Raw genomic sequence first — 16,506 nt, 5'->3', positions numbered from 1 at the left:
TATGCTTAAAATATCTCATAAGCAATGTCTCCTGAGAATCTCATGAAGCCAAGCCAGTCCTGCCCAGCCCACCTGCGTCTGGGGGTCTGTCGGCTGCGTTTGCTGAGGGAGAGTGGAAGGGGGCTGTAATGAGACCACAGGAGTCAGCAAGGCCTGGGTTGCTGCTGCCAGCCCTGTCAATCACTAACTGCACCTGCGACCAATGTGCAGGGTCTCATAAGTCCATATTGATCCTCTTTAATTGGTTTTGTCACATAAACCATGATCCAGACAGCAAAGAGTAGGAACACCTCCAACCATATCGATCCTACTTGTGAGTCTCAACTGAAATCCTTACATTGACTTTTGTTTAACCAATAACTCATCTCCGGGAGACAGAGAAAAACAAATTCAAATGCCATGGGATATACATTCCCAATGTTTCACAAAATATAATAGGTTATATAAACAATAAACGTATTTCAATGCAATAAATGCCATCAAGATAATCCACAGTACTGAACCAGAGCCCTCCTACTTACTAGAAGAGCACTGCTTAGCTACAAATTCAATATTCAAATTCGTTCATTGGGTGTGTGAAAACAAATGACAAACTGTGTTTTTGAAATGGCAAAAGACATATTCTTCAATATCTGTCTTGCCAGAAAAAATACTATCTGAGGCACATGATTTTAATAACAACTGTTCTAGTTAACTTGAAACCTCTACACCAATCAGATTTTGCTCTACCTCATAATGAGTTTCATTCAGTGGAACAATATGGTTTGTGTATATATGAACATCTGACAATAATTTGGTTTCGGTTAATTGTTTATTTGTAGAGATGGGGTGCCTTACAGTTTCCAAGGAAAGTTGCTTCTGCAGGTTTGAGCAGCTTTACACCAAGCCAGATGATAGGTGGAATACGTACATAACCCCTCGCCTGTCTGTTTTCCCTTTTTTTTGCACTGAGAGAAGCACCATTTTGTTCCAACAGCAGCATTCTTTATCTGACCCAGGACTCTGGTTTAATAGAATCACTGAGGGAGAGCAGCTTTGTGGAACAATGGGTGAAAAGCAAGCCCGAACACCCAACAGGCCTGGGTGCACATGAGCAATGGCAGCTCAGCGGTATGCTGAACCAGAAGGGCCAGGAGTTAATTGGGTTCACCCTCTCACACAGGGAGAGGAGACTGCGTGGGATTGCAAATTAAGGAGCTTACAGGGAGCTTATCGAGAACGATATAGATTTTCATACTCCCATCATGGGCTGTGAGTATCACTCCACCGATGTTCTAAGCACCTGTCAAAGCTCATTATAATGGCCATATGTGTGTATAATGGCCGCATGTGTGTGTGTGTGTGTGTGTATAAGTAAATATTTATTTAAAAAACAAATAAACATTTGTGAAGTCACATAGTGATGTTGGACGAGAAGTCCTGGCTCTCAGTCTCCGCTCTAATTAATCCCAAAGGTGTTCTATTAGGTTGAAGTCAGGACTTTGTACAGGCCAGTCAAGTTCATCCACACCAGACTCTGCCATCCATGTCTTTATGGATTTTGCTTTGTGCACTGGTACACAGTCATGTTGGAAGAGGAAGGGGGCAGCTCCAAACTGTTCTCACAAAGTTGGGAGCATGGAATTGTCCAAAATGTCTTGGTATGACATGAACTAAGGGGCCAAGCCCAGCTCCTGAAAAACAACCCCACATCATAATCCCCCCTCCACCAAACTTTACACTTTGCACAATGCAGTCAGACAAGTACAGTTTTTCTGGCAATCGCAAACCCCAGACTCATCCATCAGATTGCCAGATGGAGATGGTCCCTCCAGAGATCGTGATCTCCACTGCTTTAGTCCAGTGGCGGAGTGCTTTACACCACTGCATCAGACGCTTTGCATTGCACTTGGTGATGTATGGCTTGGATGCAGCTGCTCGACCATGGAAACCCATTCCACGAAGCTCTCTGCGCACTGTTCTTGAGCTAATCTATAGGCAACATGAAGTTTGGATGTCTGTAGTGATTGACTCTGCCGAAAGTTGGCAACCTCTTCGCACTATTTACTTCAGCATCTGCTGACCCCACTCCATCAGTTTACATGGCCAAACACTTGCACAGGTGGCATCCCATCACAGTTCCATGCTGGAATTCACTGAGCTCCTAAGAGTGACCCATTCTTTCACAAATGTTTGTACTTTATACATATATATATATATATATATATATATATATATATATATATATATAATATGCCCATTAATCTGACATGTAGTATGTTCCTATAGTTATTATTTATTGTATAACACCATTGCCAAGGAAATTTGCAGTTTGTAGTTTGCAGTTTCAGTTTGCATATTGAATCCCCATTCAATCCAACACGTTCATGTGTGTTCATGTATGTTTGAAGATCAATTAAACAAAAGTCAGCTGATTCTCCCATTTATTAAACGAATGCATAGTAACTAACGTACATTATAACACTAAAAATAAATATAAACGTTACAAAGTTTCAGACACATATGTAAATGCCCTTTATAGGATAAATATAATTTTATAACTATATAAATACAGTTCTCTATATTTATAAGGAGTGATAGCTCGATGAAGCTTTTGTTGAATCAGAAATGCGTTTCACTAAAGACCTATCAACCAGGACCAAAAAACTGCTAATTGAATGTTGTAGTGATACTGCAATTTCATGACCAAGGCTGCCCTCTAGTGTCTGCTAGGGTTCATTACCAAAGGTAAATAAATCACACCAGTTTTGATGTTTTGACTCATCACACCAGTCCCAGTCCAAGTCAAACAAACAGAATGTAATCTGTATTTGATGAATTGGCCGTTTTTAATGCAAACGGATTACGAATTGCCCATGTTCATTACCCATCACACACACCCCTTTTTACTCTCACATAACTCTCAAACAAGCTATAGATTTTTAAAACAAACATGACAAACCTGAAGTGAACACTGGGTCATTAGAACATTACCTGATCTTTATTCAATTTAATTAATTTCTGTAAGTGAGAAACTTCATCTTTGGCTTTACAGTAAAACATTAAACATACTGATCACTCTAAAACAAACATAAAAATCACAAATGCAGCAGTTATCTGTCATTCTTCATTTGAATCCTACACTCAGACAGCTGACATGAATCTCTTGCTGGCTATTAAGGTTTAGTGTCATTCTCACCTCAGAGCTCTAAGGGACACCATTAGCCGTCATCGACTGCACACCTGCAGTATTCCTTGCTCAGCAGCAATCAGCATCATTCATTTCATTTCACTTCAACTCCCGGTCAACATTATAAGCACAATTAAAAGAAATTAAAAAGATCCAAACACTGACTCCCAAGCCGCATTTGAACCTGACAAGTCATTGGACGCTCTCGCGCTGTTCAGAAGCTCATCTCTAAGAGTGGGAGGCCTGCGCAGTCTGAGGCCCAGGCACCTTCTTCCACTGCAGGATGTACTCGCAGAACTCACGGACCGCACCGCGACCCGCCACACTCTGGCAGTGGTACTTTGCTGCGTGGAGCACCATCATAGGGGCATCAAGGGGCACTGCACTCAGTCCAGCCTGCTTCAAGCAACCCACATCTAGTTTGTCGTTACCTGCAGACAGCAAGAGCGTCAGAGCAACGCTGACAGATCTGGGGTGGGTTTCCCGAAATGTTCGTAGCGCTAAGTACTTCTTAACCTAATTACATGACGTATACAAACCACCAAATAACCATTATTAATGTAAAAGGTAAGAAATGCTCCTTATAAATGTATGGAAATACTTACCTATGTAGGCCACCTCCTTCCACTCTAGCTTCTTCTCCAACATCAGTCTTTCAACCTCCACCTGCTTCCCTTCTTTCAAGAACTTCACCTCACAGTTCATTTTCTTGTGTAGCTCGTCAGCAAGGGTCACCGGTATAGGGTTCTCACTGGAAGTCAAAAGGATCACCTGATGGGACAGAACGGAAAAAGCAAACATGCAAAATATAGCAATGTCTGAAATGTCAGAAATTGTTTGAATCAGTCATTTGAAAAAATTGAAGGCTTATGAAGCTCTGTGCCATGAATAACTTTAAAACTTTTTTTTATAAATAAATAAGCAATGCTATAAGATGATGTATAGGTAGATGTCAGGTACTCTTTGAATGTATAAAGTGTATGACAAACCGCATTCCAAAAAAGTTGGGACACTAAACAAATTGTGAAAAAAAATTAATGCAATGATGTGGAGATGGCAAATGTCAATATTTTATTCGTAGTAGAACATAGATGACAAATCAAAAGTAAATGTAACATTTTAAAAGAAAAATATGTTGATTCAAAACTTCACAGTCTCAACAAATCCCCAAAAAGTTGGGACAAGTAGCAATAAGTGGCTGAAAAAAGGAAATTGAGCATATAACAAACAGCTGGAAGACCAATTAACATTAATGAGGTCAATTGACATGATTGGGTATAAAAAGAGCTTCTCAGAGTGTCAGTGTCTCTCTGAAGCCAAGATAGTAAGAGGATCACCAAGTCCACCATTGTTGCGCAGAAGGATAGTACAGCAATACCAGAATGGTGTTACCCAATGTAAAATAGCAAAGACTTTTATGTAGTGATGGCAAAAGTGGGGCTTTTGGGAGATCGAATCAAATGAACCAATTGATTCTTAAAATGATTCGGTCTTGTGAAACATTCGAATCAACACAAGGCACAGTGACTTCTAGTGGACAACTAGGGCCTAATTCCACAACTTTTACTTAACAGAAACAGAAGTAATGTGTTTTTAATTAAATAGGACATGAAATATTCCCCCATACCATATTGTGTCCCTAAATAAAATTGTCATGAAAACAGGGTTGTTTTAATGATTAAGATGTATTTTTCATTATGATACACTGTTAGTCAGTGGATTTATATAGCTGACATTATTCATTTTACATTGCAAGGTAGGGAAACGCTTGTGTAATACTTTATTAATTAAACATTACAAGTAATCAGTTGTAATCACAACTGATTACAAGTAATCAGTAAACATTCTGATCTCAGACCAGCTGCTTGAACTTAAGTGCGGACTAAAACGCGCAAAAAGATTCTAAACTTATCGAAACAGCGTGACGTAACGAAACCAGAGACCGTATTCTGAACGAAACCCGTTTTTGGAACAGTCACGTGACTTTCCCGTTTTGATACGGACTTCGAAACAGTGTTTCGGAACACCGTGATTCAAATGAATCGATTCAGTTTGATTCCGCATTTCGATACACCAGTAACAGCAAATGTCTTTTTTAAATTGTGTAAACATTCAAATGATTAAAGACTATAATACTTTTGCTGAAGCTGGCTGAAGTATATTTATGTAAACGGATCCTTCTGAACTGCTTTTAGAATAACTTAATTATAAATGGTCCGATCTAGAACTTTAGTTAGCTACAGATCAAAATAAATACGGAAAGTCTGTAAAATATAATACAAATACTGCTTACGGAAATCAAAATTTTAACAAGAATTAGTATAGAGAGCACCAAAAATTGCCAGCTTCGACTATATGTTAAGTCGTCATGGCGGGGTATTGGGTATTAAAAACATGTATAAACTTTTATCACGTATAACTAAAAATACAGAAATCACATTTTCTATAAGCAGAAACAGACTCGATGTTTTTTATCACATACCTACACATATTTGTCTCTACTTATTTTCTTTCACCAGTAAATCAGTCTCCGGAGAGACCGTCAAAAATTGCCAGCGCCGACTATATTTCAAGTCGTCACGGCGGGGTATTGGGTAAAGTTTTCAACTAGCAATAATCGCGCCTCGGATAAACCTCATAGGCTACGATACTGCCACTGCGCAAAGCTGACCCGACCTCTTCAGCACTCCAACAGCTGGTTAACAGCGTCCCTATACACGTCGACGGTGCTTTGTCGTAACGTAAACACTGGAACTACTAGAACTCGCAGGCTGTAATTAAAATGCTTCATATTAAATAAAAAAACGCTTGCATGTACTTAGTGATCAATGCTTTCTGTAAACATTAAACAGTTCAAATAGTATAAAAAAGTTAAAGAAGGAATGCAATGCATTGTGGGTAATGAACAACAAACACGTAAGAGTAAGGGATGTGAAGGGTTAAATTAGTGTGAACAAGAGGTGTGGATTGCACCAAAAGGGGGAGGTGGCTGCATCGCAGTAGGTCCAACACGGAAACCCGGTCATTCATACCACGATACAGCCAATATTGGTTATTTGTTCATTTCAATGTAGGCCTATAGCAGAACAGAACCACAAAGCATTTTTACCAATGCCTTCTACAAGACCATTTTGTTTAAAAATAAACTTTTTGGGGCACTTCTCTACACACAAAAAGGATTTTGGTTAACATAATCACAGATCAGCTTAGCAGAAGTACTTTTATTCAAACCTACCTCAATGTTTTCTCTCTGCAGAAGTTTGATAGCAGCCAAATCACTGCTGTTAAGGGACACAATCTCCTCTCCGGCTGTACTCAGAGAGACCTGCCCATCTGTAAGACAGCCTGACACATTACACAGGAGCAGACGCACAGACTTCGGGTCATCGTTACCAAAGTAACCAAACCTGCATGGAGGCGCACACACACAAACACACACACACACAGACACACACACACACACACACACACACACACACACACACATGTTTATCTTAAGGGTTGTGGCCACATCTGCCAAACAAAAAGAGGGCAAATGGCAAATATAAAGAAGGAGGTAAGCTGTGGAGGAGGTTCTGTGCCGTTCTGCTGGTTTACCTGAGCACCCTCTGCTCTGCAACAGGCCAGTCGATGTCAATATCGATATCAACACTGTACTCTGGGTCCATCTCTAAATAGGCCATCTTCCCCCCCTACAAAGGAGGACATCACAAAAGATTACACTGCATGAAAGCTTACGTAATAAACCATTAACCGTTGGGTAAATTAGTCTCGGTATATGTTCAAGGCTCAGGTCACTGGCTGTGAATACAAGCTTCGAACTGCCACAAGGTTGTGGGTAAATAATGCCTAATGTTATGCTTAAAATTCTTGATTAAATTAAATGTTTGCTTTCGTGTGATTGGTTTGAATCTTGTCAATGTCCCTATGTCATCACTCTGAGGTGTGTTGTCTAATTCCTCTGATATCGAAAAGAAAAAAACTTGGAGATTCATTCACTGCCTGCATATGCAACACTGGATCATCGCTCACTTGCAGGATTCCTTTGTGTACAAGTTCTTTGGTGGTGAAGTAAAAGGACCCATTTTCACAGAGCTCTCCATCCCAGTCCTGGCGACGGGGCCTCTTGGCTGGATTCAAGTTCAGAGGTGCAGTTTCAGAGAGCACTTGAGTGAAAAGAAGACACAGGAAACCCTTCAAATAAGCTATGGAGCAAAAGATCTTGGAACAGTCGGACAATCTTAAACCAAGAGGTCTTTCAGTTGAAGAACACAAAACTCCATTGATTTTCCATTTAAAACTCATACATGCACACACATTTCAGAAATAATTCAGTGATGTGCATTAGAGACCTTGCCAAAGAAAGTAAATGATTTAGCTGCATCCTAAATTGACTCAATTACACTTCAATCCAAAATGCCAAATAAACCTGAACAAACAAAAAAGTTTATTCACAGTACTTCATTGTGGCTTCCATTTGTCCATCTACATGCTCATTTGTGTATCTTTCACAAACCTTTGACCTCTTGCCAACGGAAGTGGTGTCGGCGGACTACAGAGAACACCGAGTCATATCCATGTTTGGTCATCATCTCCACGGCCTGTTTCAGGTGACGGGGGTGTAGGCATGGAGACGTGGCCTGGATATTACAGATGATGTCCACCTCTAAGGGAGTGGTGCGACGTGTTAAAGGGGAAATATATATCAAATAAAAATCATTTATTTATAATAAATATATTTTATTTATATTGTGTGTGCGTTTTAACGATTTTACTTGCCTGTGTGAGCTCGGCAAAACTCTTGAATCGTTTCCAGGGAGCTTGTTGTGTCTTTGGACACTTCGGCACTCCTCCTGTGGACCTGAGCACCCCATTCATTTGCCACCCTCTCGATTTCGTCGTGGTCAGTGGATACCCATATGCTGCAGATATGTACCAGTAAACGTCAAGACACGAACAAGAGCCACGTAGCTGCGGTGGTAAATGGGTTGGTCACCCGTACGGTCATGCTGCCCGACATCATGCATTTAGCTAATTGGATTGTTGAATCAATCACCTGTCGAACACTTTAGAGTCTAGAGCTGGCCGTATAACCCAGCCGATCAGTGGAACACCCGCGAGGATTTTGATGTTCTTCAGAGGAATTCCTTTACTGCCGCCACGAGCTAGAATAACCGCGGCTACGTGTCTCTTGCCATTGGCATCTAGTTTGCTTCGTTTCTTTGGGTAATTATTGCTGCCGTCCATCGCACCATCTATAGCGCGTCTTGATGTAGCCATTCCAAAGACTACGTAGATAAAATAAATCGCAGGAAATATTAAAAGAAATAGCAAATACTTCAGTAATCGGATCAGGTAATAACTTAAAACCAAGTCTGCGGTGGAGTACACGCCTCAGTAAAGCAATAATGCAATCCGGACGAATTCAGTGTACAAATATCTCCACATCGCGGAAGAAAAGAGTGCGAACACTGCAACGACACACGAGCCCATTTACCGTATTTAACTTACACACTGCACCTCCCCTAACGCGCATTTCAATTTGTGCATTTTGATCATTTCAACACAAAATTAACTTTTAACGTACAATAATGCTGAATAACGATAGTCTTCACATACACGTAATACACGTAATAATTAGTTCGACTAATACGTAGAACTACTGTTTATTTAGAAAGTCTACATTTTGACTACATACATTTCATTCATTAACCCCAAGTCTTGATATTGGTAACATTTGAAAACGTAAGCCGTATTAGTTTTTATCACATATAACAAAAATACAGAAATTACATTTCCAACAACCAGAAACTGGTTTGATTTCCTAACATCCTTCTTAACGACAAGGACTAATTCCGATGTTCTTAATTACATTGCTACAAGATAACAACTTATGTTTCTTTCATTGACCAGTAAATCAGCCTCCGGAGAGACCGTCAAAAATTGCCAGCGCCGACTATATTTCAAGTCGTCACGGCGGGGTATTGGGTAAAGTTTTCAACTAGCAATAATCGCGCCTCGGATAAACCTCATAGGCTACGATACTGCCACTGCGCAAAGCTGGAGAACGCTTCTGAGGAGGTAGTAGCTGAATGTAGACTACCAAAATCACTAAAACGGTGACACAGTTAACAGACGTATAATTCACCCGACGTATAATATCAAAGAAATACACATTTCCAGTTACATACTTTATTTTATATTTTTAGAAAGAAGACTTAAATGAAAAAGGATCCGTAGAATTGTACAAAAGTATATCGCATTGCATGATGGGAAGCGGGAACGTCATCAACGTTTGACAATAGAGGTTTTATTTAAGAAATACAACCAGTAAAGCTTTTGCAATAAACAGCAAAAACTACATTTTTGAAAGATAAGCGGGACCCATCGCACATTATTATTGAATTGTCCAGTTAAACTAAAACATTTAACAATGTTTATTACCAGAGATTGACCACCAGGTAGCAGTGTTTACTGTAATCATTTACAAATCGCTCCAGGCTACACCTAAGCCCACATGGACCCACATGGAGTTAACAAATGAATTTTCGAAATATTATGAATGTAATTGCTGGATTTACCAGAATTCAGTTAATGATGACGTTCACGAACGTTCATTAATCTCTTGGACGATGGCATGTTAAACTGCATTGCTCCGAGATGATTGGCTGTACATAATACATACTACATACTAGTGGCCTCTTACCAGAAGCATAAAATATTTCAATTTTTAACTTTTTCAAATACATAAATTCTCTCCACTGTTTTTGCATAGCTTCTAAAGTTATTTATTTTCTAATATGCGCTTGCGTGTTTCAAGAGCAACAGTTTTATGCAATACTGCCTCTAGTGGTGGGGTGGAAATCTGTTTTCATTGTAATCTTGCTGTACGGATTACAGTTCATTTATGCGCTAAAAGTATTTCTTATGTTGAATGTACGTATTGTATTTATGCATAAAGCTATAGAAACAAATGAAGCAAAAATTTAATAAAATAAATTAAGGTAAGCAAAGGGAATTGTATTAAACTCATACTGATTAGGTAGTCCATGTTACAATTGTAAACATGTAACTGTAATCTGACATTATAAAACATAATGTCATGTTTTAAAAAACAGATGTTTTAGAAATAGATCGATGTTTAGAAACACCATACAACTCCAAATATCTCTCTCTCTCTCTCTCTCTCTCTCTCTCTCTCTCTCTCTCTCTCTCTCTCTCTCTCTTCTCTCTCTCTCTCTCTCTCCCTCTTTATATATATGTTTTTATTTCCATTTAATTTAAGAAATATTGTCAACTCAAGAACGCAGTGTAGAGCTTCATAAGGCTTGGTTCATATTGGCTGTGGCCACAAAGTGATAGGTTAACACTCCATCTGGTTTCTTTATACATTTACATATTTACATACATATACATACAAAAGTTTTTACCTTTTGCTAGGATCTCAAGAAAGACATCCTAAGGTTTGAAAGACAAATTAAGGTTTGTTTGTTTGTTTTGCGACAGTTAAATTCATTACAAATTAGGCATAACCCAGAGAGAAAAGGGAACCCTGACCAAGACGTCTCTGAGGATGGGTCTTATTTTTTCATTCAAAGAACATTGCTAGGATTCACTCTTTTCTTTTTTCCTGCTGCTGAGACTATCATTCTTGCATTTGCAACACCTAGAAATGACTTTGGACTCCCTGATTAGATTTTGCAGTATTTGCAGAATGCATCTGGAAGCGTTTTAAGCCATACTAGGTCCTTGGAGCACATCAGTCCATCTTTGAAACAGAAAGTATGAGAACTCATGTACAATATAAATTGCTTGTGCTGGATTTTAAATATTTGCATGACCTTGCCCTCTCTTATTTTGGTAGTCTGGTAGTCATACTGTCCAGCACACAGTCTTCATTCCTCTGACTCACTTTTGCTCAGCGTTACTTCTTCAAAGCTTGGCGATGCAGGCATTTGGTATTGCTGGCCGCAAGCCGCGGAACAGTCTCCCTTTTAAGTTTGCTTGCTTGTTCACCTGTGGCTCAAAAGCTAGTGCTCAAAGCTAATCTTAAAACCCATCCTTCTCAGCTGTGGCAATGGTTACGATGGCCCCATCGTTCAGGTAAAGGTGCATCGTGATGCCCGTGGTCTCCAGGACAACAACCAAATCACAGTCACTGTGTCTCTGCGGGTTGTGCTTGGTGATGTAGCAGATAGTGAGCAGCATCGGCAGGGAGATGCACGCCAGACGGGTGGACCGGGAGGACCGAGGACTGTTTTGCTGCAGTGTTTTGTTGTGTGGTGGTTTTGCATCGTAGTCCTGTATGATGTGCAGCAGTGTTGGACAAGCTACTTGTAAATGAGCTAAGCTGTCAGTTACTCAAATCTACCACCCATAAAAATAGAGCAAGCTAAGTTACACAAATATGGCAAAAGTACCTTAACTACTCACATTGTACCAGCCTAATGTCAGATCAGTGCAAAATGACAGCTAGATACACTGGTTAAAACATTTATTGAAGAAGTGTAGTCATTGCACCTCTGATAAGAGTTGATGTTAATAGCACTCATCAAATTTGAGTCAAGAGGGCTAAAAAAGTTATAAATATTTCTCTCCACAAATTTGAATTACACTTTACATCGGTACTGTGAATATTATGTGTTACGTTATATTATAATTAATAAAATGTAATACCCACAGCATAGGCGTGCAGACATAGACATCAGATGGTGCTAAAGCACCACCAACTCTGCCCTTTATCAACGAAAGTGCCCTTTTGAAACTTCGGTTTAAAAAAAAAATTATTATTAACATTTTACTGAGGTCGGTTTGAAATGATCTTTTGAAAACCTGAGCGATTAAAAACAATGCCCTGAAATGAGCCCCCACCTCGCACACACTCGACCTCTCTCTTCCTTTGTCACACCAGATGCGCTGCAGCAGCAGCTCAGTTCAGCGAGTGGAAGGAAGCGTCTTCAGCACAGCATGCACGGTCACAGATAGGCTTCTTCTCCCGTGCCCACCAGCCAGGTAACACACACATCAAGTAAAATAGTACCGTTTGCCCTCTAAGCCCAACGTGAAATCTTTTTACTGTCTTAATTGTAGGCCTATATTGATTTACTAATTGCAAAATATATGCAACAAGGCCTGCAGACAGTGGAGGGTAAACAGAAGTTAACTGAAGGACTTAACAATGACTGTATATAGTTAATATTGGATATGGATTTATCAGTTGGTGGTGTGATGTTTTTCCATTGAAAACTCACGTTTAGAGAATGTTACAAATAACATGTTTGTGTAATTGTTTTTATAATGAAGTGTTCCACGTGCGCTAAAAAGCGCCCTTTTCCCCCCTGAGCACTTGCCCCCAAAATGTCTGTGCACGCCACTGACCCACAGTATCTATAACTTTCAATAGGCCAACTGATAATGATGCTGATGTAAAAATACGGTAGTGGCCACGCTGGCCAAAGAAACCTACGGACCAATGGCATGACGAATTTGGCTGTACCACGTGATACTAGCAAGCCGGTTCCAACCGGCATACAGCGTGAGACCGGATGGGAGTTTGAGGAAGACGTAGCGAAAGACAAAAATAAAAGTATAGAGAAACTGATGGGTGAGACTGAGAAGTAGAGAGAAACGGCGAAAAGAAAGAAATATACAGGCGGTCAAGAAGGCGGGACAGGGAACATTGATCGCTGAGACGAAGAAGGAGAGAAGAAACGGGCAGAGAAAAATGAGAAATGCAGGCGGCGAGACAGGACAGGACAGAGAAGGGAGAACAATGCGGAGAAAAGGGAGAATCCGTTAGGAAGGCGGGACAGAGGAAAGGACAGTCGAGACGGAGAAGGGGTACGACGACAATAAATATAGTACAAAAAGTACTTTTAATACGACTGAATTAATTTCATTTGATAGGCAAATCAAGGCATGCAGATGTTAAATAGTTGGACTTCCAGACCTTGGCCTGATGAACTGGACTGGACTGGATTTATGACTAGAGTGTGGCCACTATAAAGCAATGTTTACACATCCATACTGAAAATATCAGTTTTTTTCGCGAGTTCAGTAAATTCTCATGTGTACCTGCATCCAAGAGCACCAGATTGATGCAATACTGTCTCTAGTGGTGGGAAGATGTATGTTGTCATGAAAAGCAGAACAGTTTTATGAAGTATTTTTCGTTAATTGCTAGATTGTATATTGTGTTGGACTGACCTCTTCCCACTAGGGTGGGTTTAGGGCCCAATTGTGTCTTCATGACCGCCAAAAAAATTAAGGGGGAAAAATTATGGATAATAACTTCATCAAACTCTTGAAAACGGCATAGATAATAGTCTCAACAATATCCTTGCTAACTTCCATCACAAATCAACAAGCTAGATAGCTGCCTAGTTTTTTTTTCCGGTAGCTTGTGATTCGTCACATCACATCTGGCATTTTTAAATTGTCACTCATAACACACTCATTACAATTATATGATTATTTTCCAGCAACTGCAGAAGCAGAAAAAATCTCACACAGAGAGTTGGAGACAAAAGATTTGTATTTAGATTGTGTATTATGTATACATTATGTAAAACTGGTGCCTTTTAAAATATTATTTTTACAACATTTTCTGAAGGTGTAGAGGGCCAGGGTGGCTCTGAATGGCCCACTGTTAACAAAGTGTAAAACACAGAAACATAAAACAAAATACAGTGAACAAAGGAAACTTTATTAAGTTCATACACTGACTGGATTTCTCAAAGTAAAAATGGGCAACTGCTCTTGGGCAGTAATATAAGTTCAGGAAAAAAATCTTATTCAATATTAGTGCTCCAGTATATCTTTGTATTTATCTTTTTCTTTAAATGGGTGTGAAGGGAGGAAGTATGTGAGCAAGACAGATAGAGAAGCAGGGTCAGGCCCAAAAGAGGAAGAGGACAGACAGGTGTACCTAAACGCCCCAGGACCAGCAGGACAGCCCAGGGCATCCACGCCGCGTGTCATGTGACGGCCACGTTGGGGCCACCCTCGGGCGCCAGGAACTGCACCTTGGGCACGGCCAGGGCCGAGTTGTTGCGACGCATGGAGCCGCCCTTACGCAGCGAGTTGGCACGGCGCACCGAGTTGCGCTTGCGCAGCGAGTTCTGGTGCGACAGCTCGCTCTTCTGCAGCGTCTGGATGAGGATGGACGGCTTCTCGTCCAGCTCGCGCGCGCTGCACCGCGGCGTCGCCACCTTGACCGTGTTGCCGAACTTGGAGTAGTCGACGGAATAGACGCCGTCCTCCTCGGTGACGATGGGCACGAAACGGTGGCCCCACTGGATCTCCTCGCTGACGTAGGAGGTGCGCGCCTGCGTGGTGATGCCCGTGGTCTCCACCACGCCTTCCAGGATGACGATCACCTCCAGGTCGCTGCACTGCAGCTCCATAGCCGACAGGTCGTACAGCGGGCTGTCCTTGTCGATGGTGTGGCAGATGATGAGCGGAGCCAGCAGGAATATGCTGTTGCCGGCGGCCGCCGCACTCTCCGTCTGCACGTCGATCTGGTGTATGGGGATGACCTCGCCCTCGGGGGTGACGCTGCGCCGCACCACCTGCAGGCGCACCGCCGCCCCGATGATCATGCTCTTGCGCAGGTCGCCCACGCGGAGCATGAAGCAGAGTCTGTGGTTGCGCACGGCGATGCACGCCTGCCGGCTGAAGATGAGGGTCTCTGCGCGCCGGTGCGACTGCGCCGTCTTCATGAAGATGCAGCCCAACATGACGGCGTTGATGATGAGCCCGGCGATGTTCTGCAGGATGAGCACGGCGATGGCATCCGGGCACTGCTCTGTGATCATGCGCCCGCCAAAGCCGATCGTCACCTGCACCTCGATGGAGAACAGGAAGGCTGAGGTGAAGGACCTGAGCAGAATCAGAAGGTATAGGCCACTGCGGATTATCGTACCAACAGGTGCTTTCGGTTAACACGGCTGCAGTTGCTACTGTACTAACCACATAGTAGCAGAATATACTGATTAAGAACATAATGCCCCCAAGCTCTGTCACTGAGAGGTCCACACTTAATCAGTCCCAACTCAGGTATAATAAACAACATTTTACTACTAAACGTTTTAATCTATTTACTACTTGCTAAGTAGCCTACTGTACTTACTTGACATTGGTGACGCACTGTTCAATGACCGGTTGACGGCTGGGGTCCAGATCCCCGTGGGCGAACGCAACCAGCCACCAACCCATGGCAAAAAGAAGCCAGCTACAGAGAAAAGTCATTGTGAATATAACTAACGTAAATCGCCATTTCAGGTCCACAAGAGTAGTGAACACGTCCTGCAAGAATCTTCCCTGTTCTCTGATATTTTTGTGAGCCAAGTTGCATGCTCCGCTTTTAGCGATGAAGCGGGCTTTGTTCACCCGATCCCTGAACACGGGCTTACGGGGAATCCGCGAAACCACGTTTGGTAGAGTGAACTCCTCAGGAATAATACTTTTTCTTGCCAGCATCGTTACAGCATGTTAGTTATCACAGAAAAACTCACGAACAGTATTCCATGCAACCAATCTGTAACACAAACGACGCTATACTGACAAAAGCTTCAATCACTGCGCACTCTCCATAACTTTAAAGTCTTCTGATGATGAGATGTATTCAAACTGGCGATTACAATTTGCATTTAGTAAACACGCTGATACTTCTCGGCAGACTACAAGCACACTACGCAGGACTTAACGCGAGTTCAAAAAAGTTTGTTAATCGGAACAGAGTCCAGCAACACTTCTGCGGTCCAAAGGCGATAGACGTGCATCTCATGGGCGGTCACTCTCCCATTCGGTCAACGAAAGATAATGTTGGAGGACTATTTCGAGGTTAATATAGCAAACCATTTTAGTTTGCATCATCTGTATCAAACTAAGATATAAATCCCAATGTAAAGCCAATTAAAATGTATGTGCACGTAAGTTATGAAGCTATACATAACCATGAAATAAACATTAGATTAGTTTAACGCTGTAAAATATAAATTGTATTTAAAGATGAAAAATATCAGGATCATAGTATCAGAATTTAATTCATATTATCAACGGCCAAAATGGAATAAAAGCTGTCCTAAGATTGTTCTAACGTAGTTAACGGTGACCAGCAGGGGGCGTCATGTAGCAATCTATTCTCAGTTTTTACACCTATTGCCCAGGCTGCACTTTTAAAAATCCACAGAAAACATGATTTTGTATCATTGAAATAACTTATTTTCATGTGAAATATACATCGAGCATCGAGACTGGCAGTACCCATCATTACTACGATATTCGAGAAAGTTCGGGAACATTATTCCCTTCGTGAAGCTTTTCACCACTTTAAG

The 16,506-nt window shown here is 41.3% G+C and overlaps 2 protein-coding genes and 2 non-coding genes across 4 annotated transcripts; all 4 read right to left on the bottom strand.

Moving 5' to 3' along the window:
* Positions 1-2,406: 2,406 nt before the first annotated feature.
* On the bottom strand, positions 2,407-8,958 carry cmasa (cytidine monophosphate N-acetylneuraminic acid synthetase a). Its single transcript, XM_077006685.1, has 8 exons — positions 8,226-8,958; positions 7,949-8,091; positions 7,686-7,835; positions 7,202-7,335; positions 6,767-6,861; positions 6,405-6,576; positions 3,775-3,940; positions 2,407-3,600 (listed from the first exon to the last, which is right to left on the bottom strand). Exons 1-8 carry the CDS (start codon positions 8,447-8,449, stop codon positions 3,398-3,400), a joined length of 1,287 nt encoding a protein of 428 aa, XP_076862800.1. The 5' UTR covers positions 8,450-8,958; the 3' UTR covers positions 2,407-3,397.
* Positions 5,697-5,837, bottom strand: LOC143515571 (U4 spliceosomal RNA). Its single transcript, XR_013131137.1, has one exon. It is a non-coding gene; the product is annotated as a U4 spliceosomal RNA (small nuclear RNA).
* Positions 8,959-9,090: 132 nt separating the features above from the next.
* LOC143515572 (U4 spliceosomal RNA) lies at positions 9,091-9,231 on the bottom strand. Its single transcript, XR_013131138.1, has one exon. It is a non-coding gene; the product is annotated as a U4 spliceosomal RNA (small nuclear RNA).
* A 4,462-nt stretch (positions 9,232-13,693) lies between these two features.
* kcnj8 (potassium inwardly rectifying channel subfamily J member 8) lies at positions 13,694-16,124 on the bottom strand. The gene is made up of 2 exons (XM_077006684.1): positions 15,300-16,124; positions 13,694-15,049 (listed from the first exon to the last, which is right to left on the bottom strand). Exons 1-2 carry the CDS (start codon positions 15,647-15,649, stop codon positions 14,146-14,148), a joined length of 1,254 nt encoding a protein of 417 aa, XP_076862799.1. The 5' UTR covers positions 15,650-16,124; the 3' UTR covers positions 13,694-14,145.
* Positions 16,125-16,506: the final 382 nt, after the last annotated feature.

Source organism: Brachyhypopomus gauderio, chromosome 5 (genome assembly GCF_052324685.1).
Source record: "Brachyhypopomus gauderio isolate BG-103 chromosome 5, BGAUD_0.2, whole genome shotgun sequence".
NCBI classification, from domain to species: domain Eukaryota; kingdom Metazoa; phylum Chordata; class Actinopteri; order Gymnotiformes; family Hypopomidae; genus Brachyhypopomus; species Brachyhypopomus gauderio.
This window is presented reverse-complemented; position numbering and strand designations above follow the sequence as displayed.

Coding starts and splice junctions, on each gene's coding strand:
- cmasa (XM_077006685.1), bottom strand. CDS start 8,449: ATGGCTACATCAAGACGCGCTATAGATGGTGCGATGGACGGCAGCAAT. Junction 3,941..6,404: donor TGCAGAGAGAAAACATTGAG/GTAGGTTTGAAT, acceptor CTGTCCCATCAG/GTGATCCTTTTGACTTCCAG. Junction 3,601..3,774: donor GAAGGAGGTGGCCTACATAG/GTAAGTATTTCC, acceptor TGCTGTCTGCAG/GTAACGACAAACTAGATGTG.
- kcnj8 (XM_077006684.1), bottom strand. CDS start 15,649: ATGCTGGCAAGAAAAAGTATTATTCCTGAGGAGTTCACTCTACCAAAC. Junction 15,050..15,299: donor CAGTGCGTCACCAATGTCAA/GTAAGTACAGTA, acceptor GATTCTGCTCAG/GTCCTTCACCTCAGCCTTCC.